The sequence below is a fragment of the Geotrypetes seraphini genome, chromosome 16, assembly GCF_902459505.1.
Source record: "Geotrypetes seraphini chromosome 16, aGeoSer1.1, whole genome shotgun sequence".
Lineage (NCBI taxonomy): Eukaryota > Metazoa > Chordata > Amphibia > Gymnophiona > Dermophiidae > Geotrypetes > Geotrypetes seraphini.
Window position 1 is genome coordinate 2,424,155 of NC_047099.1, and position 25,991 is coordinate 2,450,145.

Genomic DNA, 25,991 nt, shown 5'->3' on the forward strand with positions numbered 1-25,991 from the left:
ACCTTTGAAATTGGTGCTGTTGGGCCGATGGGTCCTTCCTGTTGACCTGGAAGACCGTTGGAATGTTCCGGTTGATCACCCTGGCATCCTTTCAGCTTCTCCTTGGACTCGGATCCTTCTCGTGGCTTCTTTCTCTGCTTAAAGAACCACCACCTGAGGGCCGCTGTTGTAGCTGCCAGCACAACAAGGGTTAACACCACCTGAGCTGACCCAGGCATCTCCAGTCCTTCGCCCCTGGCCTTCCCATTCATGGTTGTCTCCTCCTTCCTGGAAGTTGCTGTTAACCGACATGAAGGATAGTGTGGACCTGTAGTTGAGCACAGCTCGGAGTCTCTAAAGGAAGGGTAGCGATCTACTTTTCCTTACAATTCCATGTCAGTTCTAGGATCCAAAACTTCTTACCCTGCAGTCTTTCCATAAAGTTTTCAAAGGCCGACCTTGCAAAAATGTTTGTTCATTCCCTGGAATAGTACTTGACCCTGACAACTCAGGCACCTGTCAGGCTAATGATCTCAGCTACCTGTTAATCTCTCTCTCTCTCGCTCCCCCCCCCCCCCCCTTCCTGTAACAGAGCTTCTGGCAACCAGCCTGCCTAGCAGTAGCTGTAGAAAGCAAACAATTTAAGGTGGATCTATGGCAAGGTGAGCTTTTCCTCGGCATGGGGGATGGGTGAGAGGGAAGAGGCTTCCTTGTAATATCGTAGGCATTAGATTTTGTATATTGGCACAGATGTGGATTTCTTTACGATGAAAGAAGCTCATAGGATAGAGTGAAAATGCTACATAGAAAAGCTGCAACTGCTGGGGCAATTCAGTGGGATCCCAGTGAGAAAGCAGGGGTAATAAAACAATTCGGAGGGGAAATAGGGGCCTAATTCATCAGGTTCCATAGAGAACATAAGAACATAAGAAGTTGCCTCCGCTGAGGCAGACCAGAGGTCCATCTCGCCCAGCGGTCCGCTCCCGCGGCGGCCCATCAGGCCCATTGCCTAAGCAATGGTCCCAGACTATCCCTATAACCTACCGCTACTCTTATCTGTACCCCTCAATTCCTTTATCCTCTAGGAACCTATCCAAACCTTCTTTGAAGCCTTGTAACGTGCTCCGGCCTATCACAGCCTCCGGAAGCGCGTTCCATGTGTCCATGAGCACATGCTCTGTTCTCTGGTGTCAGGTCAAAAGCACGCCGAGACAAAGGCGCGAGCAGACAACTGAGCGCAGTGTGGAGGCACGCGCCGAAGAAAAGGACTGTTTTAGGGGCTACAATGGGGAGTGTGGGGGGGAACCCCCCCCCACTTTACTTTATACAGATCGCGCCGCATTATGGGGGCGTTTTGGGGGGTTGTAACCCCCCACATTTTACTGAAAACTTTACTTTTTCCCCCCAAGCCCCCCACAACGCCACCACAATCTGTATTAAGTAAAGTGGGGGGGCTCCCAAACAAAACCCCCCGTCGCAGCTCCTAAAACAGTCTTTTTCTTCGGCGCGCGCCTCCATCTTGTGCTCAGTTGTCGGCGCGCGCCTTTGTCTTCCGCGTTACTGTCTATGAACCCTGTTCTCCATTCGTAAAAATAAAATAAAGATTTCTTGGATTGCTCCCTTCTCGTTTATTGTCTATTAGTAGACTGTAATAGATTTTAGGGGACTAGCTCCCAAAGCTGCTGGCCCTGAGCTTTCCAGAAAACCAGGGTGGTGGAGTACCCAGAAGAAGTGAGCATATGCACCTACACACTAGTTCAAAGTAATGTTTTGCATTAGCTTGTAAGCAGGAATAACCTGTTCCCTCTTTAAAAACATCATAGCTCAGCTTAAGCAGGTGCCCTGGCGGCAGCAGCTGACTGGCTCAGTCCACACCTATGCAGGTGGCACAGGCAGAGGGATGAACCTGCGGCTTCTCCACTCCCTTCCTTTGTTAAGGTATCTTGTTTCTCACTGCCCGAAGCCTTCCCTTCCTCCCTCCCCTTCAAGAAGACAGAAGGCAGGTCTGGCGTATCAGGAGGTGAGGACACTATACAGTTCCCTGTGAGCAGAGAACTTTTCTGAATAATGCATTAGAAAGGATTAGGGAGTAGAAGAGGATCTTAGGGGCAGAAAAGCCCATCCATCACTTCCCGTTATTTGTAGAAACTTCCCCTACAAACAAAAAGACTGTCCAGAGGTGGAGGTTTCTGTTGCATATATCTGAGTGTGTTTTGTGTGGATGTGTTGAGATTCTGCATTTCAACTATAATGCTTTGACGAGTTGGAATCAGAGACTGTGAATGTGGCTGCCTTCAGTTCCCTCCATCTATTGCATGAGTAAAAAAGAAAGAAACCAGAACAGAACATAAACTCTCCCAAACACACTGATTTCCTTTCCCTGCTCATTTTTTTTATTATTATTATCATTATTCCCAGATAGGATGGCACTCCTTGTGGCTCTGCTAGCTCTTCTCTGCCAAATGGTAATTTACATATACAAAAGCACTGTACAAGTGCATGGATGGACTCATGGCATAAAGTGCCAGCCCAACTGAGCCCCTTTGCCATGTCTGAAGGGACATCTGGAGCAGGATTTGGCAAACACAGACAAATATCTCACTTAGGATGTTCAGCAGCAGATTAAAGCAGCAAAAAAATTGTGATCAATTTCATCCCATTAAACAGATGGACGGTGGATGTTTCTTCCCTCTTTCTTCCCTGCTTCATTTTCGTTTTGGTTTTTCTTAGGAGCACTCCCCTAATTTCTTCTCGCTTCAGATCTACTGGGGAAAAGAATTAAGGGTTCCTCTCGCAACCCAGTGTTTTTCTAAGCAGTTAGCTGACAGATAGCTGGCGGATTGCATTTTTATCATGTTTTCTGATCTCTGACGAGCACTAGATGTTTTCAGTTGTTCTTTCATGGACTGGAAGACACCTGCAGAAAATGTATAAATAAAGAACAAAATGGTAAGTTGTCACTTGGTAATTGCGTTCAGAGAAATGTCTTGCTTTTGAGGCCGATAGGCTTAGGGGATGGCTGCAGCTCTAGGACTACCTGCTCACCTGTTGGATGGTGGAGGTGCCCAGAGGAGCTGGGGGTTATGTGGCCGTGGTCTGCTCATTATCTGGCGGGCCACTCTCAGCCGGGTTTTCCGTCACTTTGACCTGAAAAGTGAGCGTTTGTAAGGTCATTGTGGTGCAAGTCCCGTCACATATGGGTGATTGTTTCCCATTTACCGATTTTATTTGCTGATTGTACCCTTTCTCTGATTGTACCCATTCGCTGATTGTAAACCGCCTCGAACTTCTACGGCTTTGGCGGTATATAAGAAATAAATTATTATTATTTTTATATCCTCCCTTTAAGAGCAGATCATTCTAGCTTTCTATCTATTTTTCATTAAGAAGCTATTAAGCACTGCCCCTCTCTACCTTTTGTTCCACATGACTTCCATCAGGAAGCCCTGCAATGTTTTCTGGCTCCTGTTATATATGGACTGGCCAATCCACCATGCTCCTGCGGCCCACAGACAGCAAGCCGTAGCTCTTCTCTGCTATTGGTCTGTGATCAAACTGGACCTATCTGATTCTTTCCTCTGCTCCAGGGGACTGGCAGTTCTTCTCCAGCCACTGCTGCCCCAAGCCAGAAGAACCCAGATCATCCTGGCTGTGCAGAACGTGCAAACCAATATTCCATTGTACCAATAACTTGGAGGGGATCCAGTTCATAGCAGCTACTTGAGCCCTGGATGGAGGTGTCATTTTGTAAATAATGCTATTACCTCTTTGCCATCTTGTGTTTGGGTGCTTGGAGCATTTGCCCGACGTCGGTAGTTGTACGGACGTCGGTAGCCACGGCGCTGTGAAGCCTGGTCACGAACAACGGCTTCGTTCTGGATGTCCTTGTTCTCCCCCTCTCCAGCAACTGGAGCGGACCTGGAACGAGGAGGGCCCCTAAAGGGGAGGGTTGAGGGAGAGACAAAGAATCAGAGATTGGAAGGGAAAGAGAAGAGAGCACAGCCAATGTATCCATTTTGCATCACATCACTCGGTCATAAGAAACTTCTCCTTTTCTCAATGAACCATCAAATCTTAAGATCAATATTTAAACCTAGCCAAAACTCATTTACCGGTAAATCAATAAAGCATAAATGAGCTCTATCAACGCCTTAGATTGCCTGATATACACCCAGGTACAGTCAGATAAGAAGAAAGCTCTTCTTGCAAAACAAAATAATAAAACAGGAAATAAAAACAGAGATAATGATAGCAGAAAAAGGCCATATGGCTCCTCCAGATCACTTATCCCCTTCCACCCCCCCTAGCTGAGATCCCACATGCTTGGCCCATCCTTGTCTCCATCGCCTCCACTGGGAGTTTGTTCTATGTGTCCACCATCCTTTCCTTAAAGAAGTATTTCCTTAGATTACTTTTGAGTCTATCCCCCTTCAACTTCATCTTAGGCCCTCTCTCGTTCCAGAGTTTCCTTTCAGTTGTAAGAGACATCCCTCCTGTGCATGTATGCCACAGAGATATTTAAATGTTTCATTCATATCCCCTAGTAAATATAATGTGTGGCCCTGGCTAAACCTGTGTGGTCTTAGTGGTTGCAAACTCAGCCCCTCATTATGACTTTACTTGGACAAGGAGATAGCCCAGCAGATTCCCAAGGCCCTGTGCTGATCACTTTTAGCACATAGCAAAGGTTAATGAAGGGTCATATGGTTCCGCTAAAGCACCATGAAAAAGTAGAAAGGGAGAATGTAAGAACGGTGAGATGGATGGGGAGAGAGGGAAATAGATACCTGCGATAACGCCCACGGTATGCAGAAGGCTGGCGATCTGACTGCCTGGCTTGAGTGTCCTCTGGGACGTTTTCCTTGATGTCATCTTCTCCACCCTGAAAGATCAGTAGAAAACAGAGAAGAGAATGAAAGAGTGTTGCATTTCCACTTTCTGGTCATTTTTAGTGCATGAGCTGAATAGTTAAAAAATCGCTGGTTCTAGTTCCTGGTGTATCAGTGACCCAGACAATGGGCAAGCCTCTTGGGCTTCCTACACCTCTGTTAATACCTGAAGGCAACATTATATCCTTAGATCGGTGTGGTTAGAGAAGCAGACTCTTTTCTGGGTCCTTCTCTCCTACACCCCACTCTACCCTGCTAGAAACATAAGAATAGCCTTACTGGGTCAGACCAAAGGTCCACCAAGCCCAGTAGCCTGTTCTCACGGTGGCCAATCCAGGTCCCTAGTACCCGGCAAAAACTCAAAGAGTAGCAACATTCCATACTATCGATCCCGGGCAAGCAGTGGCTTCCCCCCTGTCTTTCTCAATAACAGACTATGGACTTTCCCTCCAGGAATTTTTCCAAACCTTTCTTAAAACCAGCTACGCTATCCACTCTTACCACATCCTCTGGCAACGCGTTCCAGAACTTAACTATTCTCTGAGTGAAAAAATATTTCCTCCTATTGGTTTTAAAAGTATTTCCCTGTAACTTCATCGAGTGTAATTTTTGACGGAGTAAAAATCAATCCACTTGTACCCGTTCTACTCCACTCAGGATTTTGTAGACTTCAATCATATCTCCTCTCAGCCGTCTCTTTTCCAAGCTAAAGAGCCCTAGCCTTTTTAGTCTTTCCTCATACGAGAGGAGTTCCATCCCTTTTATCATCATGGTCGCTCTTCTTTGAATCTTTTCTAGTGCCGCTATATCTTTCTTAAGATAAGGAGAGCAGAATTGAACACAATACTCCAGGTGAGGATGCACCATGAAGTAATACAAAGGCATTATATCATTTTTAGTCTTGTTAACCATCCTAGCATCTTGTTTGCTTTTTTCACAACTGCCGCACATTGGGCGGAAGGTTTCATTGTATTGTCTACAATGACACCCAGATCCTTTTCTTGGGCACTAATCCCCAAGGTGGACCCTAGCATCCGGTAACTGTGCTTCAGGTTATTCTTCCCAATGTACATCACTTTGCATTTGTCCACATTAAATTTAATTTGCCACTTGGACGCCCAGTCTTCCAATTTCCTAAAGTCTGCTTGCAATTTTTCACAATCCGCATGTGTTTTAACAGTTTTTAACAGTTTAGTGGCATCTGCAAATCTAATCACTTCACTCGTCGTTCCAGTTTCCAGATCATTTATAAATAAGTTAAATAGCACTGGTCCCAGTACAGACCCCTGCGGCACTCCACTGTTTACTCTCCTCCACTGAGAAAAATGACCATTTAACCCTACCCTCTGTTTTCTATCCGATAACCAATTCCTAATCCACCACTGAACTTTGCCACCTATCCCATGACTCTTTAATTTTCTCAGGAGCCTCTCATGAGGAACTTTACCAAAAGCTTTCTGAAAATCTACATCAACTGGCTCCATCAACCTTTGATGGAAAGGGCTCCTGGCTGATAATGAAAACATCATTTTTATTTTTTTGATTTCTTTCTCCCCCCCCCCCGCCCACATACACACTCACACAGAATCACTAAACCTCTTCCTTTTGCAAACTCAAATTTAGATCATAAGCTTTTTGTATTAGCACATTTCAATGATACAACTGCGTAAGTCACAACAAAACGGAAAATGTGTTTGAAAGAAAGCTAGAAATAAGACCAATAGACAAATAGAGCCAAGTGGATATTTTAAGGAGCAGAGATGACATTCCTACTTTAAGAAGGAAGGAGATGTATAATATCACTCTCATATTCTTGTAGTGCCAAAACCTTTTGTTGGTCCAACAGATCACCTAGTTTAATTTAGACTTGGGAATCACTGTTGTCACTGACGATGGAGGATATGACTTTATTTGTGCATTGATATTGGGAGTCTCAGCTCAGGCTTTGTGTGCAAGAAATGATGTGATGCTGCAGGTTTTATATCCCTTGCTTGTTTCATTAGTAGAAGACTGGGCATCTTTTCCTTCACCTGATTCTCTTCTCCTTAGCATGGCACGAGCAGAAGCAAAGATACGGGGCTGGAAGGTCCAATGTGGTGTGAGGAAATGGAGTATATGAGAACAAGAATTCAGAGAAAGGAAGATGGCAGAGAAAGAAGTTAAAGGTGTTGGAAATGTGGAAAGGCAGAGCTTCATTCTTGCTCAGGAGCCATAGATTTTTTATGTTCAACATATGACAAGGAGGGGATCTAACAGGGCTTATCATCCCGTGATAAAATTTGAAAAAGAATACACTTACCATGGAAACACTGAAATAACAATTTCAAAGCAGCATCTACGCAAGTTTACTATATCAACAGTAGGGTTTTGATAATTACGCTTTGCCACCTTGATACTATAACAATGATGCTAATTCGCAAAACAAACTATACTTTAAGTATATGATCTCATTTCTCTTCAAGAAACAAATACACATTAAAAATGAGTCACTATGAACAGTAGATTTTTTGATAATGGAGAAAAGAGTAGAAAACTCTACTGAAATATAGACCCCAAAGGGTTCTCCAGTAAAATTTCTATCTTCAACCAAACAGCAGAATGAAATACCAAAACACGCACACCCACACATCAGCTCCCGACAAAAGTGAAAGCTTTAGCATGACCCCATCTTTCTAAGTAAAGAATATCAGCCTTTTAGTGGCCTGCTCTTGAAGATAAGTTACTTACACTACGAGGCACTCCACGCCGGCGACCATAATACCCACGCCGATAGCGACGGCGGTCAGCAGCATAGCGGCTTCCCTGCACATGTGCTCCCTCTGGACCAGTCACGTTGGCTGCCTCGGCACCCTGAATGTGGAGGAAGGGAGAGTGTCAGGAGAAAAGTATTGATACTACATGTCTCAAAGATGGAGAAACTCACTTAATAGAATGGGAAGGGTGAAGAGATACAGAATCTACCACTATGGTCAGCCCAAGGGTCTCTGACACCGTAGGTGAACACTCAGATGTGTGCTCTCCCCACCCCAAGGCTACTCAAAACCCAACCCTTAACCCCTCTCACATCTAACATCTCTCCTCTATTTCCCTCTCTACCTCCCCACATCTGTGCTATCCAGCGTCTCTCTCCTTCTCCATTGCCCCCTTGTCATTGCATTATGTTCAGTGTGTATGTCATCATTGGGCTCACATGCTTAGTTGCTCAATGAATGCTTTATAGTTTGACCTTAATTTTGACTCATTAAACAAATGAACTCTTGTAATTTAGGGATGTAGTGATCAACACGGGCTCCCACTAGCCTGGGCTATTGTAGTACATGCAATGAGACCTATTTACTAATAACTGGGCTTAACCATAAAATAATCTGTTTTAATAGTAGCTGACACCGATAACGTCCCCTCTTAACATAAAATTTTATTTCTAACCTGCAATATCTTGCAGTTCAATGTGGGTAACAAACAATAAAAGAAATTGTTCCTATACAGCGAATTACAAGTATAACTCACCCAATTAATAAATCAACAATCATAAATGAATATTTAAATGCTATACATTTAAAATTTTCTTAAGTAGGTTTTAAAAAAAAATTTATTATAAATGTGCAAATATACAAAAGATAACTCAAGCATGAAACAGACTAATTGTACATATCACAGTTAATAAGCGGGAAGATAATATTAATTATAAGCCAGTACAACCAGTGTCTCATGTCAACCAAATCCAGCAGGGCCAGTACATAAAGGGCTCCTTTTATGAAGGCGCATTAGGGCATTAACTTGTGGAATAGCGCGCGCTAAAATGCCGCGTGTGCTAGCTGCTACCGCCTCCTCTTGAGCAGGCATTAGTTTTTCGGCTAGCGCGCCTTCATAAAAGGAGCCCATAATTTCAGCTGAGAGTAGATGTGTAAAGCATAGAAGAGAGTTCCTAATGAGCATCCCAAGTGACTTAAGTAGGTTTTAAGTAGTTTTGTAACAAGCGGAGCCTTTGAAGGTACTTCTGGGTACCAGACAACATATAAACAAGTATCCCAAGTGGTAATGATTTACAAATAGAAACAAACTAGCATACCACTATAACCAAAAAGTGCATCACACTAATTGATCTCGGTCTCAGAACTGGAGCCTACGCATGGTATTTTAGTCACAGACTCGAGTGATCAGGGTAGCCCATTAGCTCCCTGCTCCAATCATTGACCGCTTTTAGACTTAAAACATATTAAACTTTAATAATTTATATCTTAAATATTTCTTAAAGAAAACATTTTTTGTAGAATGTATATTTTTTTAACTCTTTTTATAAAAAAACACCTCAATATCAGTTATCACTATCAGTGCGATTTAATTCACAAGGATGCACTATTTGAGGATTTGAAAAAAATGACAAGCTACTTAACTTAAACAGCGCTTGTCTCTGGATACATTTTCCAAGCAGTGCTCAAGTATTGCATAAGCCGACGCGGCCAGCGTTTCGCGGACTCACTGCTTGTCCGCCGCTTCAGGGCCAGCACTGCGGCATTCAATTAACACTCAGTTCCAACGTCAAATTTTTCAACTAGCCCATTCTGATCTGTGTTGCCTTTTTCAGGGCACGGGCCATAAAATGTGCCCAGCATTGGTTGTTGCTTTTTGAGTCCTGGGAGTTAGTGCTGTTATGGTAAGGTTTCAACTCTTTTTTCTGCACAAGTTTGTGCATAATGTTTTGCATTGGCCTTACCTCTTTTATATAGTTTGCTATAACATCAGACAGGGTATTAGATATTTTGCAGTAAATGTGTTGAAGTGGAAGAAGAAACTGTTGATCGTGTAACTCCCAATCTCATTAGAAAGCAAACTCAACTCCCCGAAACCAGCCCGGTTGAACCTCTTCTCCTGGCGCGGTTTTTTTGCGTTGTAGTTTTGTGATTTTCTTCCTCAGATAAGTATTTCATTTATTTTTCTTTTGTATGGTGACTTTTTGATTTTGTGGTTGCATTTTTCGGGGGGTCTGGCTGGCAGGGTTCGTTTGGGGGTCGCTCAGGTTACATTGTTTGATTTATATTGATTTATTCACTTGTTTATTTATTGGTTTAATCGGTGAAAGTTTGCTTTGATTTCTAGCACACTCTGGGTGCTCTATGATGGTGTGCGGGTGGAGGCTTACCGCCTCGACCTAGAAGTGAAGTGTTGGAGCTGGACTCCTATCGCTGTTGGTTCACACTGAGAGCACCCTTTACATTGATCTCATTCACACGATACTGTACGTGGTTCGTGTGTAAAGTTTATGTCCCTGAGCGTCCTCCGAATGAACCTTGATGTGACTAGGTCTGCCTTTTTGTGTTATTGCTAATCTACGGTATACAAAGTCAGGTCTTCAAATCTCTTCTCATACAATAAAGTCATATATATATACATGCTGAATGTATACACTGATGCAACCTGCAATATAAGATGCAGTCTTATGAGATCCTTCTTAAATGGGATGTTACATTCCAATTAAAGCAGTTTGCCACCTCAACTCTTGCCCATGACCCCCAAAGTCAACTTTCATTGACCACCAGTAACGTTTGCACATTGATCTTAATCGCTCCTGATGCATGGGCTGCCAGAGGTAGAGATTCACAGTCAGCTTTCACCAACATGTCAATAGCCTCTTATTCTCTCACCTTTTCTCCTGCCACGACATCAAACTCGACTGTTTCGCCATCACCCACACTGCGCAGGTACTTCCGAGGATTATTCTTGGTAATTGCAGTCTGGCAATAGAGAAAATGAGAAAAACCTTGAATCTTTGCACAAATAGAAACATGACGGTGGATAAAGGCCAAATGGCCCATCCAGTCTGCCCATCTGTAGAAGTTCTGCCCAACCATTTAAATTTAGCCCCTACAAAAAAAGTCATGATACGTTTTGCAAGTTTTCCTCTTGTTGAATTTTTTTTGCTCTAGGATTTTAGCCTTCCTTTTAGAAATGTAAGAAAGTAAATTTGTTCATTTAATTTATTCCAACCGAGAAAGGGGAATGGGGCGATATACTTCCTTTCTGTGCTTAATCAAAATGGTTTACATGTTATATGCCAAGGGGCCAAGGAGGGTTAAGTGGCATTCACATAGTTTCTCTAAATGCCTGAACAGAGCTCCAATCCTATAAGTAAAATATAATCAATCTACCACCTCCCCGATCTCCTCAGAAGATCTAAATTATTGTCCAAAGGGTGCTCTGTTTCAGAATTATTGCGAGGAAAGCATATAACCCGATGGCTTTTTTTTTCCCCAAAACTGGAAAGCAAGACTCTCAAGGGTCTAAATCTGAAATGACTGGTCAGCTGTCTAGAGGAGGGATATCCCCAAGGCACATACATCACAGTATTTTCATCCCATGTGACTGATAATTTTAGTTCTTAGTTCATGTCTCAGATTACAGGACCGCAGATGGTGCTATTTTTAAATCAAAGGGTCATTTTGTGGCGATGATGTGATTGGGGGAAACTGGAGAGAGTGTGAGGCGAGGAGAGCCTAGTTCAGCGCTCGTTCTGCAGCTGTTTCTCTGCAACAGGTGATGGCCAGAGAGTAACGGGAGGGTCAGGGGAAAAGAATGTACAGAATCGTTCATAAAATAAACAGGAAGAGGAGAGAGAAGCAAGAGGCAGAAATTTAGGATTTATATTAAGGCTGGTTGTGTATGAGACTAGGTAAGAAGAATGAAACAAGAGACATAGAAGAGTTGAAGAATCCTATAAGGATTGAGACATAAGAATAGCCTTTCTGGGTCAGACCAATGGTCCATCTAGCCCGTAGCCCGTCCTCATGGTGGCCAATCCAGGTCATTAGTACCTGGCCGAAACTCAAGGAGTACCAATATTCCATGCTACCAATCCAGAGCAAGCAGTGGCTTCCCCCATGTCTTTCTCAATAACAGACTATGGACTTTTCCTCCAGGAAATTGTCCAAACCTTTCTTAAAACCAACTACCCTATCTGCTCTTACCACAACCACATCATTTTCCGTATTCATAAGAGCATAAGAATAGCCTTACTGGGTCAGACCAATAGTCCATCTAGATCCGTATCCCATCTTCGCGGAGGCCTTTCCAAGTAGCTGACAAAACCCCCAAAAGTAGCAGCATTCCATGCTATCATCCCATGTCTGTCTCAACAGCAGACTATGGACTTTTTCCTCCAGGAACTTGTCCAAACCTTTCTTAAAACCAGCTACGCTATCCACTCTTACCACAACCTCTGGCAAGACATTCCAGAGGTTAACTATTTTCTGAGTGAAAAAATATTTCCTCCTCTAGGTTTTAGAAGTATTTCTCTGTAACTTCATCGAGTGTCCCCTAGTCTATGTAGACTTCAATCATATCTCCCCTCAGCCGTAACATAACATAACATTTCATTTCTAGACTGCAAGACCATACAGTTCTATGTGGTTTACAAGGTAAAGAAACTGTACAACGACAGTGATCTACAATACATCAATTATGACATTCAATTTCCCTAAAATCTGACATATAAAGTTGATTTTAGTAGTTTTCTAAAGTGCGTGTATGATGATGAAAGCGAGAACAGTTTACGAAGCTCAGCATCCCAACTGACTGCCTGGAAAGCAAATAGTTGTCGTAAAAATCTCGTACAGAAGCAAACACAAAGAGTGAATTGATCAACTAAGTAACCAGGTGCCTGACCATGGAGAGCTTTATAGCAAAGGGTCCCAAATTTAAACAATACTCTGGCCTCGAATGGAAGCCAATGAAGCTCTGTCGTATGGAGTGACGTGATCTGATTTCTGTAGATTAAAAATCAAACAAACTGCCGCATTCTGGATTATGCACAATCTGTGTAAGTTTTTGCGATGCCCTGCAAGGTGAACCGAGTTGCAATAATCCAGAGTACTGATGATTGTACTAACAACCTAACCCCCATCCTTTACAAAGCCACGCTAATGTTTTAAGTGCCGTGATAACAGCTCCGACTCTCATACGATTCCTATGAGCAGCCAAGCTGTTACCATCACGGCAGGTGCTAAAAACGCTAGCATGGCTTTGTAAAGGAACATGGTACATGGAATAGGGCTAAAATATTTTTTGGCCTTCATAGAGAGATTCTAGGTAAACACCTGGGATTCTGATTTCAGAATTAATGGGGCATGTTACCCCATTTAATGTTAAAGGGATACGAAACTTCTCATTGTTAAGTTTTAATTTGTTTTCTTTCATCCAGTTGTCCACAGTATACAGTGGGGGAGAGTGTGACACAGGGGTTAAAGCTACAGCCTCAGCACCCTGAGGTGGTGGGTTCAAATCCACGCTGCTCCTTGTGACCCTGGGCAAGTCACTTAATCCCCCCCATTGTCCCAGGTACATTACATAGATTGTGAGCACGCCGGGACAGACAGGGAAAAATGCTTGAGTAGCTGAATAAATTCATGGAAACTGTTCTGAGCTCCTTTGGGAGAACGGTATAGAAAACTGAATAAATAAATAAGTATCTTGAATCTTTCTGAGAGATGCTGAGCAAATGGTGATTTCATCTGCATAACTAAAGTTTTAAACTGAGTGACGACAGTCTCTGGCCCAAGGATGCAAGATAGGCGTTAAAAGGTACCAGAGAGAGAAGAGGGCCCTGTGGGACACCACATTGGTCACTCTGTGGATTTGACCAAACTGTTGAAATAAACGATATATACGAGTTTTCAAAAAATCCTGAAACCATTGCAGTACATTACCAGAGATGCCCAATCTTCCAAACCAACGCTCCCATTCCCATACAAATGATTCAAAAGTGAAATGATCAGTGTTTCAGTACTGTAAAAAGGTTGAGATCCTGACTGAGATTCATGTAGGGAGGGAGAGCCCTAACCTTTCTAGTCTTTCCTCATACGAGAGCAGTTCCATCCCCTTTATCATCTTGCTCGCTCTTCTTTGAGCCTTTTCTAGCATCAATATATCTTTTTTGAGATAAGGAGACCAGAACTGAACGCAATACTCCAGGTAAGGTCGCACCCTGGAGGCATTATATCATTCTTAGGGGTCCTTTTACTAAGGCACGTTAGTGCATCTTAGCACGTGCGCTAAATGCTAATGCGTCCATTATATCCTATGGACGCATTGCCAAACATTAGCATATAGCATGCACTAAGACGCACTAGCACGCCTTAGTAAAAGGACTCCTTAATCTTGTTAATCATCCCTTTTAAAATAATTCCTAGCATCTTGTTTGCTTTTTTTGGCCGCCGCCACACATTGGGTAGAAGGAACATAAGAATTGCCGCTGCTGGGCCAGACCAGTGGTCCATCGTGCTCACGCGGTGGCCCCCAGGTCAAAGACCAGCGCCCTAACTGAGACTAGCCTTACCTGTGTCGTTCTGGCTTCAGCGTATTGTCTACAATGACACCCAGATCCTTTTCTTGGGCAATAACCCCCAAGGTGGACCCTGGCATCCGGTAACTGTGATTTGGGTTATTCTTCCCAATGTGCATCAATTTCCATTTGTCCACATTAAGGGGTCCTTTTACTAAGGCACGCTATGGATGCGTTTGCACGCGTTAGCATTTAGGACCCCTAAATTTCATCTGCCACTTGGACGCCCAGTCTTCCAATTTCCTAGGGTCTGCCGGCAATGTTTCACAATCCGCATGCATTTTAACAACTTTGAACAATTTAGTGTCATCTGCAAATTTAATCACCTCATTCATCTTTCCAATTTCCAAATCAGTTATAAATAAATTAAATAGCCCCGGTCCTAGTCCAGATAGATCCCCGTGGCACTCCATAGGACCATAGGGTTAGCATATGACTCCAGAGAATTTATTAATTTGAAAAAAATAGGTCTATCTCGTGCCTATCTTATGATCGACAGACAGGTGATGACAGGTAGAAATAAAGAACATACTTTACTATGTATTGTGGAGAATGGAGGTAGGAAATTTCCTTGTGTAACGTCTGTGCAGAAAAGCAAAGATTAATTAAGACTGAAAGGGAATTTATTGTAGGGGGCTTAGGCTTGGATACCCTCGTAAGTTAAGATGGAAATTAGAAAGGATGGAGAATGAATAAGAACAGGATAAATGGAGGTTAGAATGAATAATGGAGGAATGATGAACATAGGTCGTGATGGGTAGTAAATACTGCACAGAATGCATGATGGAGGAAGGTAATGGGAGATGTTAGAATAAACGATGGTCAAAAGTTGAGCAGAGGAAGAAAGAATAAATGGTGTGCAAGACAGCAAGCATTGAATAAACTTGGAAACATGGAGGAAGTCTACTGTCTAATACAAGAGAAAGGAGATGGTTAGAATGGATGAGGACCATAGGTTGAGTTGAGTGGTGAGTGGAGGATAGGACGGACAACTGAAGGGCGTAATAGTGGGAGTTAGAAATGCATGGCTGGGGTGAGCCACAAATAGAGGCTAAGAGAGAGAGATGATTGGATGGGTGAAAGTGATGCATTCATCGTCTCTGGATGTCCTGTGGACACTCCCATCCTATCATCTTTCACTCACCTGATGTACAAACACATCTTCCTTGGTGTCATTCCTAGAGAAAGGAAGAGAGAGACAAGGGTGAGAGAAAGGGAGAGGCAGGACAGTGACGAAAACTGTTTAAAAAATCATAACAAGCAAATATAAAGCATCGATGAATAAGAAATTCATATGTTCTTTATAATGACAAAAAAGAAAACCAATGAAATGGAAAAAGGCAGGAAATGAAAGAGGCTAAGACAGAAGTGATACAGCTGCTGAAACCAAACCAGGACCACTGGTGCCCACCCCTACTCAAGAGATGAGGGCAGAAAGACAGCTGCATGTTGAGATTTCATCCGGGTTTTCACTTTCAGGGGGGGTGTTGAGGATTTTTCACAGAGTAGCTTTTAAAAAATGATTTAAGAACATGGGAAAAATAGCAGCAGGCGTAGCTCGCTTTAAAAATATCTATTGTGGCCTCTTGTCCTATTCATGGGTCTCCTTTCTTGCTTTTTTATTATGGCTCCATCGTTATTTTTAGTCGCCAGCCCTAAGGTCATTTTTCATTTGCCCATGTTGACGCTTTGAGCATTGTGCACCGGTGACAAGCAGGACAGCAGTGCCCTTGATGTGTTTCGTATCAGGGAAGTACCCGAAAGTAATTCGCCTTGAGCTACAATTGAAAAAGTTGTGAGCCAAACCCAAATTAAAAACACAAATGCTGACCCTAATATCGTCTCGGGAATGCAATATAAAACCAGAAAAGTGGGGAGGGCTAATAATTTTGTTTTCAGTTAACCGGATTGCCCAAAACAACCTGTTCCTAAAATTCCAGGGTAATTTGTGTAAATAGAGGGGTGTGGGGGGGGGAGGGGGGTTGATAAGGAGAGGGATTTGACTATGTAATTTCTTACAGACAAGCCAAAGATATAGAGAATATATTTGAAGTTATTGCACAATAAAACTGAGTAGAAAACATATTATTTCCTTATAAACTGAATAAAGACTACATTTTTTTAAAACAATCGGAGAGATGATGGGAGGATTCGAGCAGAGGCAGTCATGGTTCCCCCCCCCCCCCCCACCCCAGGTGATTTTAGGAGAAAGATCATTGATCCCTTCCTTCCTCTCCCCCCCCCCCCGCAAAAAAAAAAGTGGCACTACATGCAGATACCCTTAAGTCAGGGGTGTCAAAGTCCCTCCTCGAGGGCCGTAATCCAGTCGGGTTTTCAGGACTTCCCCAATGAATATGCATGAGATCTGTTTGCATGCACTGCTTTCATTATATGCTAATAGATCTCATGCATATTCATTGGGGAAATCCTGAAAACCCGACTGGATTGTGCCCCTCGAGGAGGGACTTTGACACCCCTGCCTTAAGTGCTTCCTTAGTTAAGCCTTTGTTGGCAATGAACTGAAACAAAATTATAACCAAAATACAGGTGCATATAAGAGTGACAGAAAACATACCGGTTTATAAAGCCATAGCCATTTCGCACATTGAACCATTTCACCGTGCCCTGGACTTTAGATGCTAAAAATGAATTAAAAGAAAAATCATCACCCCTTCTTCACAGGTTTCATTTATTTTCATTTAATACTGAAAAAGGTGTGAGCTAAATCCAAATAAATAATAATAATAGTTCAAACTTTTCTTTGATATACCATCCATCAATATATATCATATAAGAGAGAAGAAAAATAAATGTGCATACTTAATATAAGAATAGCCGCACTAGGTCATACTGATGGTCCATCAAGACCAGGATCCTGTTTCCAGCAGTGGCCAATCCAGGTCACAGAAACCCAAACAATAGCAACATTCTATGCTACCAATCCCAGGGCAGATAGTGGGTTCACCCGTGTCAATCTCAATAGCGGACTATGGACTTTTCCTCCAGGAACTTGTCCAGACCTTTTTACACCCAGATATGCTAACTGCTGTTACCAAAATCTCTAGGAACAAGTTCATTGAGTGAAAAAAATATTTCCTCCTGATCATTTTAAAAGCATTACCAGGTAACTTAATTGAATGTCACCCTAGTCGTTGTAGTTTATACGTTCTACACCACTCTGAATTTTGTGGACCTCAATCGTATCTCCACTCAGCCGTCTCTTGAGCAGTTCCATCCCCTTTATCATTTTGGTTGCTCCATGGATTTCTATAGAGGCAAAGCTCACACTTGGATTTTTTGTGACTTTTATGTTTTTCTATTTAAGACAGCCAAGGACCCTATAAGACCTCTGAGGAAGACATTTTTATTTTTCCGAAACATGGCCCGTGTCAGGTTATGTTTATTATATACATTATTTGGTTTCTAACCTGTGTACCCTTTGTGGATTGCTTTTACGTTATTTGGACGCTAATTAAACTACAAACTGGTACATCCGATCTTCTGTTCTGCAATCTTTTTGTGGTTTTGCTGCTTCATTTCCTATGTGGAACCTTTTGGCGCTATTTGGATTTTGTTATTTTGTTGAAGCTTGAGTGAATTCTTTCACAAAAATGTGCTTCTTTATCTGATATTTGACAACATCCAGTACAAACTATCAGAAGTTGGAAAAGAGGGTTTCCCTAATTAAAAATAGCGGTACAATTAGGGCCTCTTTTATCAAGCCGCGCTAACGAGTGCCGCATGACAAATGCACCAAAGCCCTATTTGGCTTGATAAAAGAGGCCCTTAGAAGAGTCATCTAAGACTTTCTCAGAACAAACAACAGTTATGAGAGATAATATGGTGATACATTATATTTGGAGAATGCGGTCGGTCGGCAGACTTTATAGAAACATAGAAAGTGTGAATCTTACCTAATGTTTCGTAAGCAGTTAAAAACTCATTTGTTTAAAATTCAATTTGGCTAATCTAAATCGTATTGTAAACTGCATTAAGCTTCAAGATAAATGGGGGTGATGTGGTGTATAAAAGGAAAGATTAGATGACATTAGATATTCATAACAATTGGCTGCTGACCAGTTAAACTCTTTGTTTGGGACTATTCCCTAATTATGTATGACACTTAACTGGTTATTGCTGTCGAAAGCAGTTAGGCCTGGATTCTCTAAATGGCATTGGTTTTCTAGGTGCCCATAGGCACCCAAGCTCCGTAAAAAAACTGAGTTTCAAGGTGCCTACCAGCGTCTAACAAATCAGCGCCGGAATCGAGCCTCAAGAAGGGCTGTAACACGATCATGCTTGCAAGCATTATAGAGAGCTTTGGCAGCAGTATTTTGCATGAGTTGAAGCCACTTGAGTACTTCTCCAGAAGTCCCAGAGAAAAGTGTGTTGCTGACCAGATCCAGATGTGCCCTTGAGTCAAACCAACTCCTGGTTGGTACACGATGAAGGACCCTCTTGTGGTTTGCTTGGCATGATACAGGAGTTGATTGTCATAGTCTTCTTCCAAGACTTTCCCATTCCTAGCCTACTGCTCTAATCATTAGGCCACACATTGCAGTAGTCAAGTGTGTTAAGGACTAATAATAATAATAACACCTAAAGGTCTTTCTTATCTCTCTTCATGAAGATTCCATACACCAGAGTGAAATAAGGTGGATTGTTTTACTCCCAGGATATTTTATATGTGATAACTAGGGATGCGCTTCTTTGTTTCATATGCTATGTTGTATTATTGTTCACTAAAATAAAACAAACTGCAACAAAACCAAGTACCTGCATGTCCCTTAAATATGTGTTTAAGATATTTCAACACACTTTCCTAATTTCATAGACCTGGGAAGAGCGTGTGTTGAAATATACAGGTCCACACCCTGGACTTTATCCCCGAATTACCTCTTAGTGTTCCTTGGGAAATGTAAGCCAGTAGGCATGAGTGAACTATTCTTTGGAGATTCAGTGCTGGTTTTGCATGGGTTTCTACTTCTGAATTTCATAGAGTAATTGATATGATAATCAGAACTACAAGTCCATTCAAGCCATGGGGTAAAATCAGAACTGGCCTAGCCTGTTTCTTCTGACCTGAAGCCAGGTGGCAAGCCCGCGCAGGTAGAAACAGATACAGGAAGAGCTCAGCAGAGCACACTTTGCTGTTACCTAGCGATTGTAGCTAAAATCCTTACCTTTATTTAGATCTAACATTCTTCCCCTTTGAGTAGTCTAGTTGTTCAGAAGGCAGGCTCTCTCAAATGCTGTGTGATCTTGCAATATGCCAACATTGCCGGTGACAATTTTGTGGCTTCTGGTATACTACTGATCACTTATATAGCGATAGAAGACATACACAGCGTTTTTTTAGGCACACAGAAGAAACAACCCTGTTCCACGAAGTTTACAATCTAGTCAAAGCACAAACACAAAATGAAAGAGAGACAGTGAATCAGGTGGAGCCAGGCTTGAAGTTTTGAATGCGGCCTGAAAAAAGAAGAGGAAGGAAGGAGTGGCGATAGGGACAACTGAAGGCGATCGCACAGGGCACTAGGGATGTGTTGCACAGGGAGTGATTCCAGCTTGGAAATATGCTAGTATGTTTGAGAAGAGTCTGAAAGAGCCAGGATTAGGACTGATATCCCCAAGTGACAGGAGATGGGAAAATCACACTACTACAAGTCCATTACTAAGACGGACTTGGGAAAATTCACTGCTTATTCCTGGGATAAGCAGCATAAAAACTAGTCTTACCTGCGTACGTTCTGATTCAGCAGGAACTTGTCTAACTTTGTCTTGAATCCCTGGAGGGTGTTTTCCCCTATAACAGCCTCCGGAAGAGCGTTCCAGGTTTCTACCACTCTCTGGGTGAAGAAGAACTTCCTTACGTTTGTACAGAATCTATCCCCTTTCAACTTTAGAGAGTACCCTCTCGTTCTCCCTACCTTGGAGAGGGTGAACATTGCTTGTGTTCTTATGAGATGTTCAGATGCAGAGAACAGTGGACAGGGCAGAGGTGAGGATGGCAGAGAAGGCTGGGTTTTCTGCCACCAGCTAGAAAGCTGGGGAAAGTTAGAATCAGAAAGAGGAAGCACTTGCTCTGAACAGATGTGGCATCCAGTGTTGTTTTTCTAGGTTCAGGCAGTTAAGGAACCTCAGATGGCTTTGATGGTTTTAGTGGCTAAGAGCAATGGAACTGATCAACATGATGCCAGATCAGTCCAACAAGTAGTTCTGCCACTTCAGCGAGTTACACAGAAAGACGAGTCTGCCAAGGACCTAGGAAAGAATAAAAAGTTGATGCTTGATGCTTATCACAAGTATCTCCAGCTCAGTCTGAGTGTGCTTGCTCTACACATGAGCTACGATGGCAGTTCAGGAGTATTTTTGCCCGTGCATGGCATAACATGATATTTCCCCCACTTCTCCTGTAGGCATTCTGTGCCAGATGGGCTTTCAAGGTGCTTGAGATACACTTACATTGCAAGAGCCCACACATGGCCACTGTATATTCCATCATTTATCTGAAACACACAATCGTATGTTTTATGGAATGGAACAAGTGCTCAAAAGACTGAAATGGTGACAGCGGTCAGGGAAAAGTTCGAGGCATTTTTGCTTGGTAAGGCCTTTTCATCACAAATCTTCCAGTGGCCTAGAAGTTAGAGCTGTGTGCAATTCTGGAGGCCACATTACTGTAAGGATGTGCTGAGACTGGAATCGGTCCAGAGAATGGCCACCAGGATGGTCTCGGGACTCAAGGAGCTCCCGTACGAGGAGCGGTTAGGGAAATTGCAGCTCTACTCACTCGAGGAACGTCGAAAGAGGGGAGATATGATCGAGACATTCAAGTATCTCACGGGCCGCATCGAGGTGGAAGAAGATATCTTCTTTTTCAAGGGTCCCGCAGCAACAAGGGGGCATCCGTGGAAAATCAGGGGTGGGAAACTGCACAGTGACACTAGGAAGTTCTTCTTCACTGAAAGGGTGGTTGATCGCTGGAATAGTCTTCCACTTCAGGTTATTGAGGCCAGCAGCGTGCCAGATTTTAAGGCCAGATGGGATAGACATGTGGGATCTATCCGCAAAGATAGATAGGGAGGGTCACTGGAGTGGGCAGACTTGATGGGCCGTGGCCCTTATCTGCCGTCTATTTCTATGTTTCTGTGTTATAGTCTCAGTACCCTGAAGTTGTGGGTCCAAAACCCTGCGCTGCTCCTTGTGACCCTGGGCAAGTCACTTAATCCCCCCATTGCCCCAACAGGACAAATGCTTGAATACCCGATTGCAAACTGCTTAGATAACCTTGATGGGCCAGAAGCTGCTGTGGGACATTCATTGTTTTCTTTTATCATGTTTTACGATTGAAGCATGTCAGTTTTACTGTAATGTCTTTGAAAATTGGATAGTGTGGACTCTAAATATTTTTCAATAAATACTGGCACCGAACTTTAGTATATATCGCATTAGGCAAAATAAACATTTAGCTCTCTTGAAATTGGAGCAGATGTGGTGTGTAGTTTCTGCCACTGCAAAAATAAAATTAAATTTGGGGGGGGTTCCTTTGGGGCTCATACTGGAGATGTGATTGGCGGTCACTGAAGACCTGTGTTCCCTCTAACCTGCATGGGCGTTCACCATCTGTAGGAGACTGTGGCCTAGTGGTTAGAGCTACAGCCTGAGCCCCCTGAGGTTGTGGGTTCAAACCCTGCACTGCTCCTTGCAACCCTAGGCAAGTCACTTGAGTCTCCACTGCCCCAGGGACAGAAAGGGAAAAATGCTTGTGTACCTGATTGTAAACCGCTTTGTCCAAGCGGCATTTCTAATCCCGTTCTCTTACCTTCTTAAGGACACCTGTTCCCCATGGTGTAGAGGCCACCGCTGCTCCACACATCCACTTCCCTGACCTGCAGCAGAGGCATGAGGGCTTCAGCCCATGCTTGCACTGAAAACTCTGCCACCCTCAAGCAAACAGGAAGCTTCCACTAGGAGCAGAACATAGCAGAGCCTTAGATGCAGGTGTAGGCAAAGAGCCCTCCCCTCCCCCCAAGCCATGGTAGAGTATTTTAGCGCTGGCCAGTGAGCATTGGAGCATTTACCTCGCCGGCCAGCGCTAAAACACACTACTACACTTTGATAAAAGGGGACCTTTGGTTTTTGCCATTGTAATTTTATTCCATCTTCTTGTCTTGGCTCTAGAATGACTTATATGGCCAGAATGTCTGTCCTGCCTCTCCCCCTCCCCCCATATATTGGCACCTGCTTCCCAACAACATGTGGATATTGACCTTCATATCTTGTCTCCTGGCTCCCAACTCCTGTCCTCGAGAACTCTCCAGAGCTTCAGTTTTCAGGATATCTCCAATAAAGATTCTCGTATATTTGTAGTTTGTCCAAGAATGAAGTTAATTTGAAAACCATATCTGGTAAGATTGTTTCAAGGACTAGACTCGGGAGCTGTAGGTCAGACTCTAGTGACCAGGTGGCTTCAGGTGATGAGGGGTAAAAAGAAGTGGGAACGACCACACAAGTGGACCTGGATGGCAGTGAAAAGTCCTTTATTGAAGACGCTGAGATTCAAGTGTAGAGCAGAAGTGAAATTGTTGACCTAACACAGGCCGTGTTTCAGCTGTTAAGCCTTCCTCAGGATTCCTATTGTGGAGCAAACAGATGATGAGAATGATAACATCGTACAAAAGAGCACGAACCAAACCTCTGTAAAATAAAAACTGCCCAATTGGGTGAACCGTTTGAAATCTGCTTTACTCTCGTATCTCAGTATCTTGCCACTGCCATCCCGGTCCACATGTGTGCTCATTCCCACCTCCTTTTATCACTTTGGTTTTCTTGGTGGGAGTGTTTTAGTTTCTTGTTTCAGTTCAGGTGGTGGGGAGGGGGTGGGGGGGGGGGGCAACAGAACTTTCCAGCATCAACTCTTTTTGCCTCTTGGACTTGTAATTTTCAACATCTGTAAGCCAAGTCTATGGAGATAGTGACATGACCTCATCCACAAGCACTTTGATGCAGAGGTGAAATTAGTTTTGAAGAAGCAGAACCAAAATCGTTCGAACAAGGGTCCACACATCTACTTTCCCCTACAGAAGTTCTCATTACTCTGCATTTTTAGGGGCTGGGACCCAGCCCTTGGAGCCTTCATTCACACCTCTCTTGGATTTTCCCTTTGCCATCGTAGACCTCGCAGAGGCTCTTTCTGGAGCCCGTTGTGTGTCCCCTCTGTCTGGCCAGTTTGTGAGGTGACTAGAGGCTTTGCAAAATATTGTGCCACAGCTTGTAAATATGATCACCCTGTTTCGACTATACTGGTTACCAGTCAACTAGCACGTCAAGTTTTAAGATTTGATGTTCGGCACATGGGTGTTTCCCATTTCAGCATCACTAACTACTCCCTAGATTCAGCCAGCTGTGCCTTTAGGTCAATCGATGCTAACTGCCTTTCTCTCTTTATGAGACCCCAGAAACTCAAACCTATTTTTATTTTGCCCCTGAGCTATGGCACAACCTTCCCCTTAGCTTACACTAAGTTTATGTCTGGTTTGAAACCCTGTTTTTTCAACTTTTCTTTTCATTTTCCAAGTTAACGAGATAAGCAGACCACTTTTAGATTATTTTACAATGCTGCTCCTGTTATAAGTTTCAGTGTCTGAATGAGGAATTAAGGGTTTATCTTTGCTGACATTTTCATGACTTTCATGTTCCTTTCTCACTGTTGCTACTTTTTGGGGTTCAGCCAGGTACTTGTAACCTGGATTGGCCACCTTGAAGACAGGAGACTGGGCTATATGGACCATTGGTCTGACCCGGTATGGCTGTTCTTAAAAAGAAGGGTAGGGTTAAATTCTTACAGATGTTACTGCGGGAGAACAAGCCTAATCCTGCTACATCTCCCCAGATGTGGTGCTAAAGCCCCCAGCATTGAAGTCTTGTACTCACGTCTCTGACCTGGCACAGAGTAATTAATTTGCAGTGCCCAAACTGGGCTCCTCATGAAATGAATTGAGGGCTCCACTGGCCAACGGCTCAGCTTGTGTGCGAAACCCCTTTCTACGTCACACACCCACAAAATGATTTGCGCGCACTTTATTGCATCAGCCTCTGACCCAGTAGAGCCTCTCTTTAAAAATGTTTTCATTATTTTACAGTTAATACTAGCCTGGGTACATAAAGATACCTTTTTTGCCACATCTGTTTTAGCATGTGTGCAAGTTGGGGGAAGGGTGAGTATATGGCGCTCGTAAACAGAAAATATAACAGTTGGTTGCCACCTGCCAACTGTTCGCTCTGTGACCTTCAGCATTTTGCCTTCCTGTAAGCATATAAGCTCTTGAGGGCAGGGACCGTAATGACACTGTATAAATTATTTAATAAAAGTCACTACAAAGCACAGAATAACCAGACCCAGCAGAGTGACACGTTACAGGGCAGATGTTCGCCCCACTACCGAGTTAGTCACTAGTCATGGAACATTTAAAAAACCAGAAGGATTTACAGGGGGGTTCAGGAATATGGGTGATAGGAAAACAGCCCCCCAAAAAGAAAAGTTTAAAAATTGGCTCGGAAGGGAACAGGAGCCGGGAGTGAAAACAACTGTTGCAACCTGTAAGCACTGCCCCTGTCAAGCTGGAAGCACACAGGGTGGAAAAGGCTTTTCTTACATTTCAAAGCCCTACGTCACTGGAGGGAGGCAAATCTTGGGAGGGTCTTTCTCCTCCTAGCACAACATGCATATTTGACTGTTTGTCCGCCTACTTCAGAAAGTTCTTTTCTAACTAATTTCCACTTTCAGCTAATGAAAGGTTGGCAGCAGCCTGACTCAGTCTCGTACCCACTCGGATTACTTGGCTAAGTTTCTTGCAACTATTAAAATACTGTGCCTCCACGTTTCAGCTGCGTTAGGTCACCCCCCTTCCCCCACATACTTACCAAGAACTTTCTTATTGTCGGGGGTACCAGTAGAGGTGACACTGGAGGACCTCCCTTTGGCATCTTGGGGGGTAGCTGGTGGGGTGATCTTCTCTTCTCCCACCTCACTCATGGCTTGTCCCTTCTCCCTTCAAGTGAGATAGTTGAAAAGTGGAAGGAGGGGGCAGTGGCCCGCTGATGGTACTTGAGGGAGGGGGGGGATGGTTTGGTGGTCTCTTCTCACGTATGTTCTTGCTCCTCTCTGGATCTTACTGCCTTAAAATGGCTTCTGGGATGTTTATATACAGCCTCTGACAGGGCTCGATGCTCCCCTGCCAGTAAAGGAATTAACATTTAAAGGGCCAGCATACCATTCATAATGCTAGATCGGCCTCCTTTACCCTCAGGGCTGGGAGAGTTTTTGAAACATAATGACTGCCATAAAACTTTTTAAAAAATTAATGTGTGGTGATCTTTTTGTTGAATTAACTTTAATACATTTCTTGACGTATCTTTCAGGAGCTAATACTCTTACCTCTGGTCAAAATCAGATCAGAGCAAAAAAAAGTAACACTGTGTTCTGCACCGGGATTTTGAAAGAGAACAGTGCTCTGTCAGGCCATGACAAGAAAAAGGAACGCCAACAAACATGCGGTGAATCAAGGTCAAAGATAAGGTTTCAAGGTTATTCAAAATTTGAAAGGATCGCTCATAAAACTTCTAGGCGATGTACATAATAGAAATATAATCATCATTGTATTACAGTTTAAAATTTAGACTAACTTGATACAGAAGGGAAAAGGGGAAGAAAGAAATATACAAGGAGAAATACATTAGTGTTAAAGGGAAAAATAAGCATGACAGATGTACAAGATGCAAGC

At 43.2% G+C, this 25,991-nt stretch overlaps 2 protein-coding genes across 2 annotated transcripts in view; both read right to left on the bottom strand.

The window, feature by feature from the left end:
- Positions 1–487, bottom strand: part of STYK1 (serine/threonine/tyrosine kinase 1) — a 39,946-nt gene extending 39,459 nt beyond the window's left edge. Inside the window, exon 1 of the mRNA XM_033925625.1 lies at positions 3–487. The gene's annotated coding sequence lies outside the window, so the exon portion shown is untranslated. The remainder of the gene's footprint in view (positions 1–2) is intronic.
- A 1,862-nt stretch (positions 488–2,349) lies between these two features.
- On the bottom strand, positions 2,350–25,414 carry YBX3 (Y-box binding protein 3). The gene is made up of 9 exons (XM_033925067.1): positions 25,132–25,414; positions 16,778–16,841; positions 15,347–15,380; positions 10,511–10,600; positions 7,596–7,718; positions 4,767–4,861; positions 3,744–3,915; positions 3,025–3,126; positions 2,350–2,896 (listed from the first exon to the last, which is right to left on the bottom strand). Exons 1-8 carry the CDS (start codon positions 25,241–25,243, stop codon positions 3,061–3,063), a joined length of 756 nt encoding a protein of 251 aa, XP_033780958.1. The 5' UTR covers positions 25,244–25,414; the 3' UTR covers positions 2,350–2,896; positions 3,025–3,060.
- Positions 25,415–25,991: the final 577 nt, after the last annotated feature.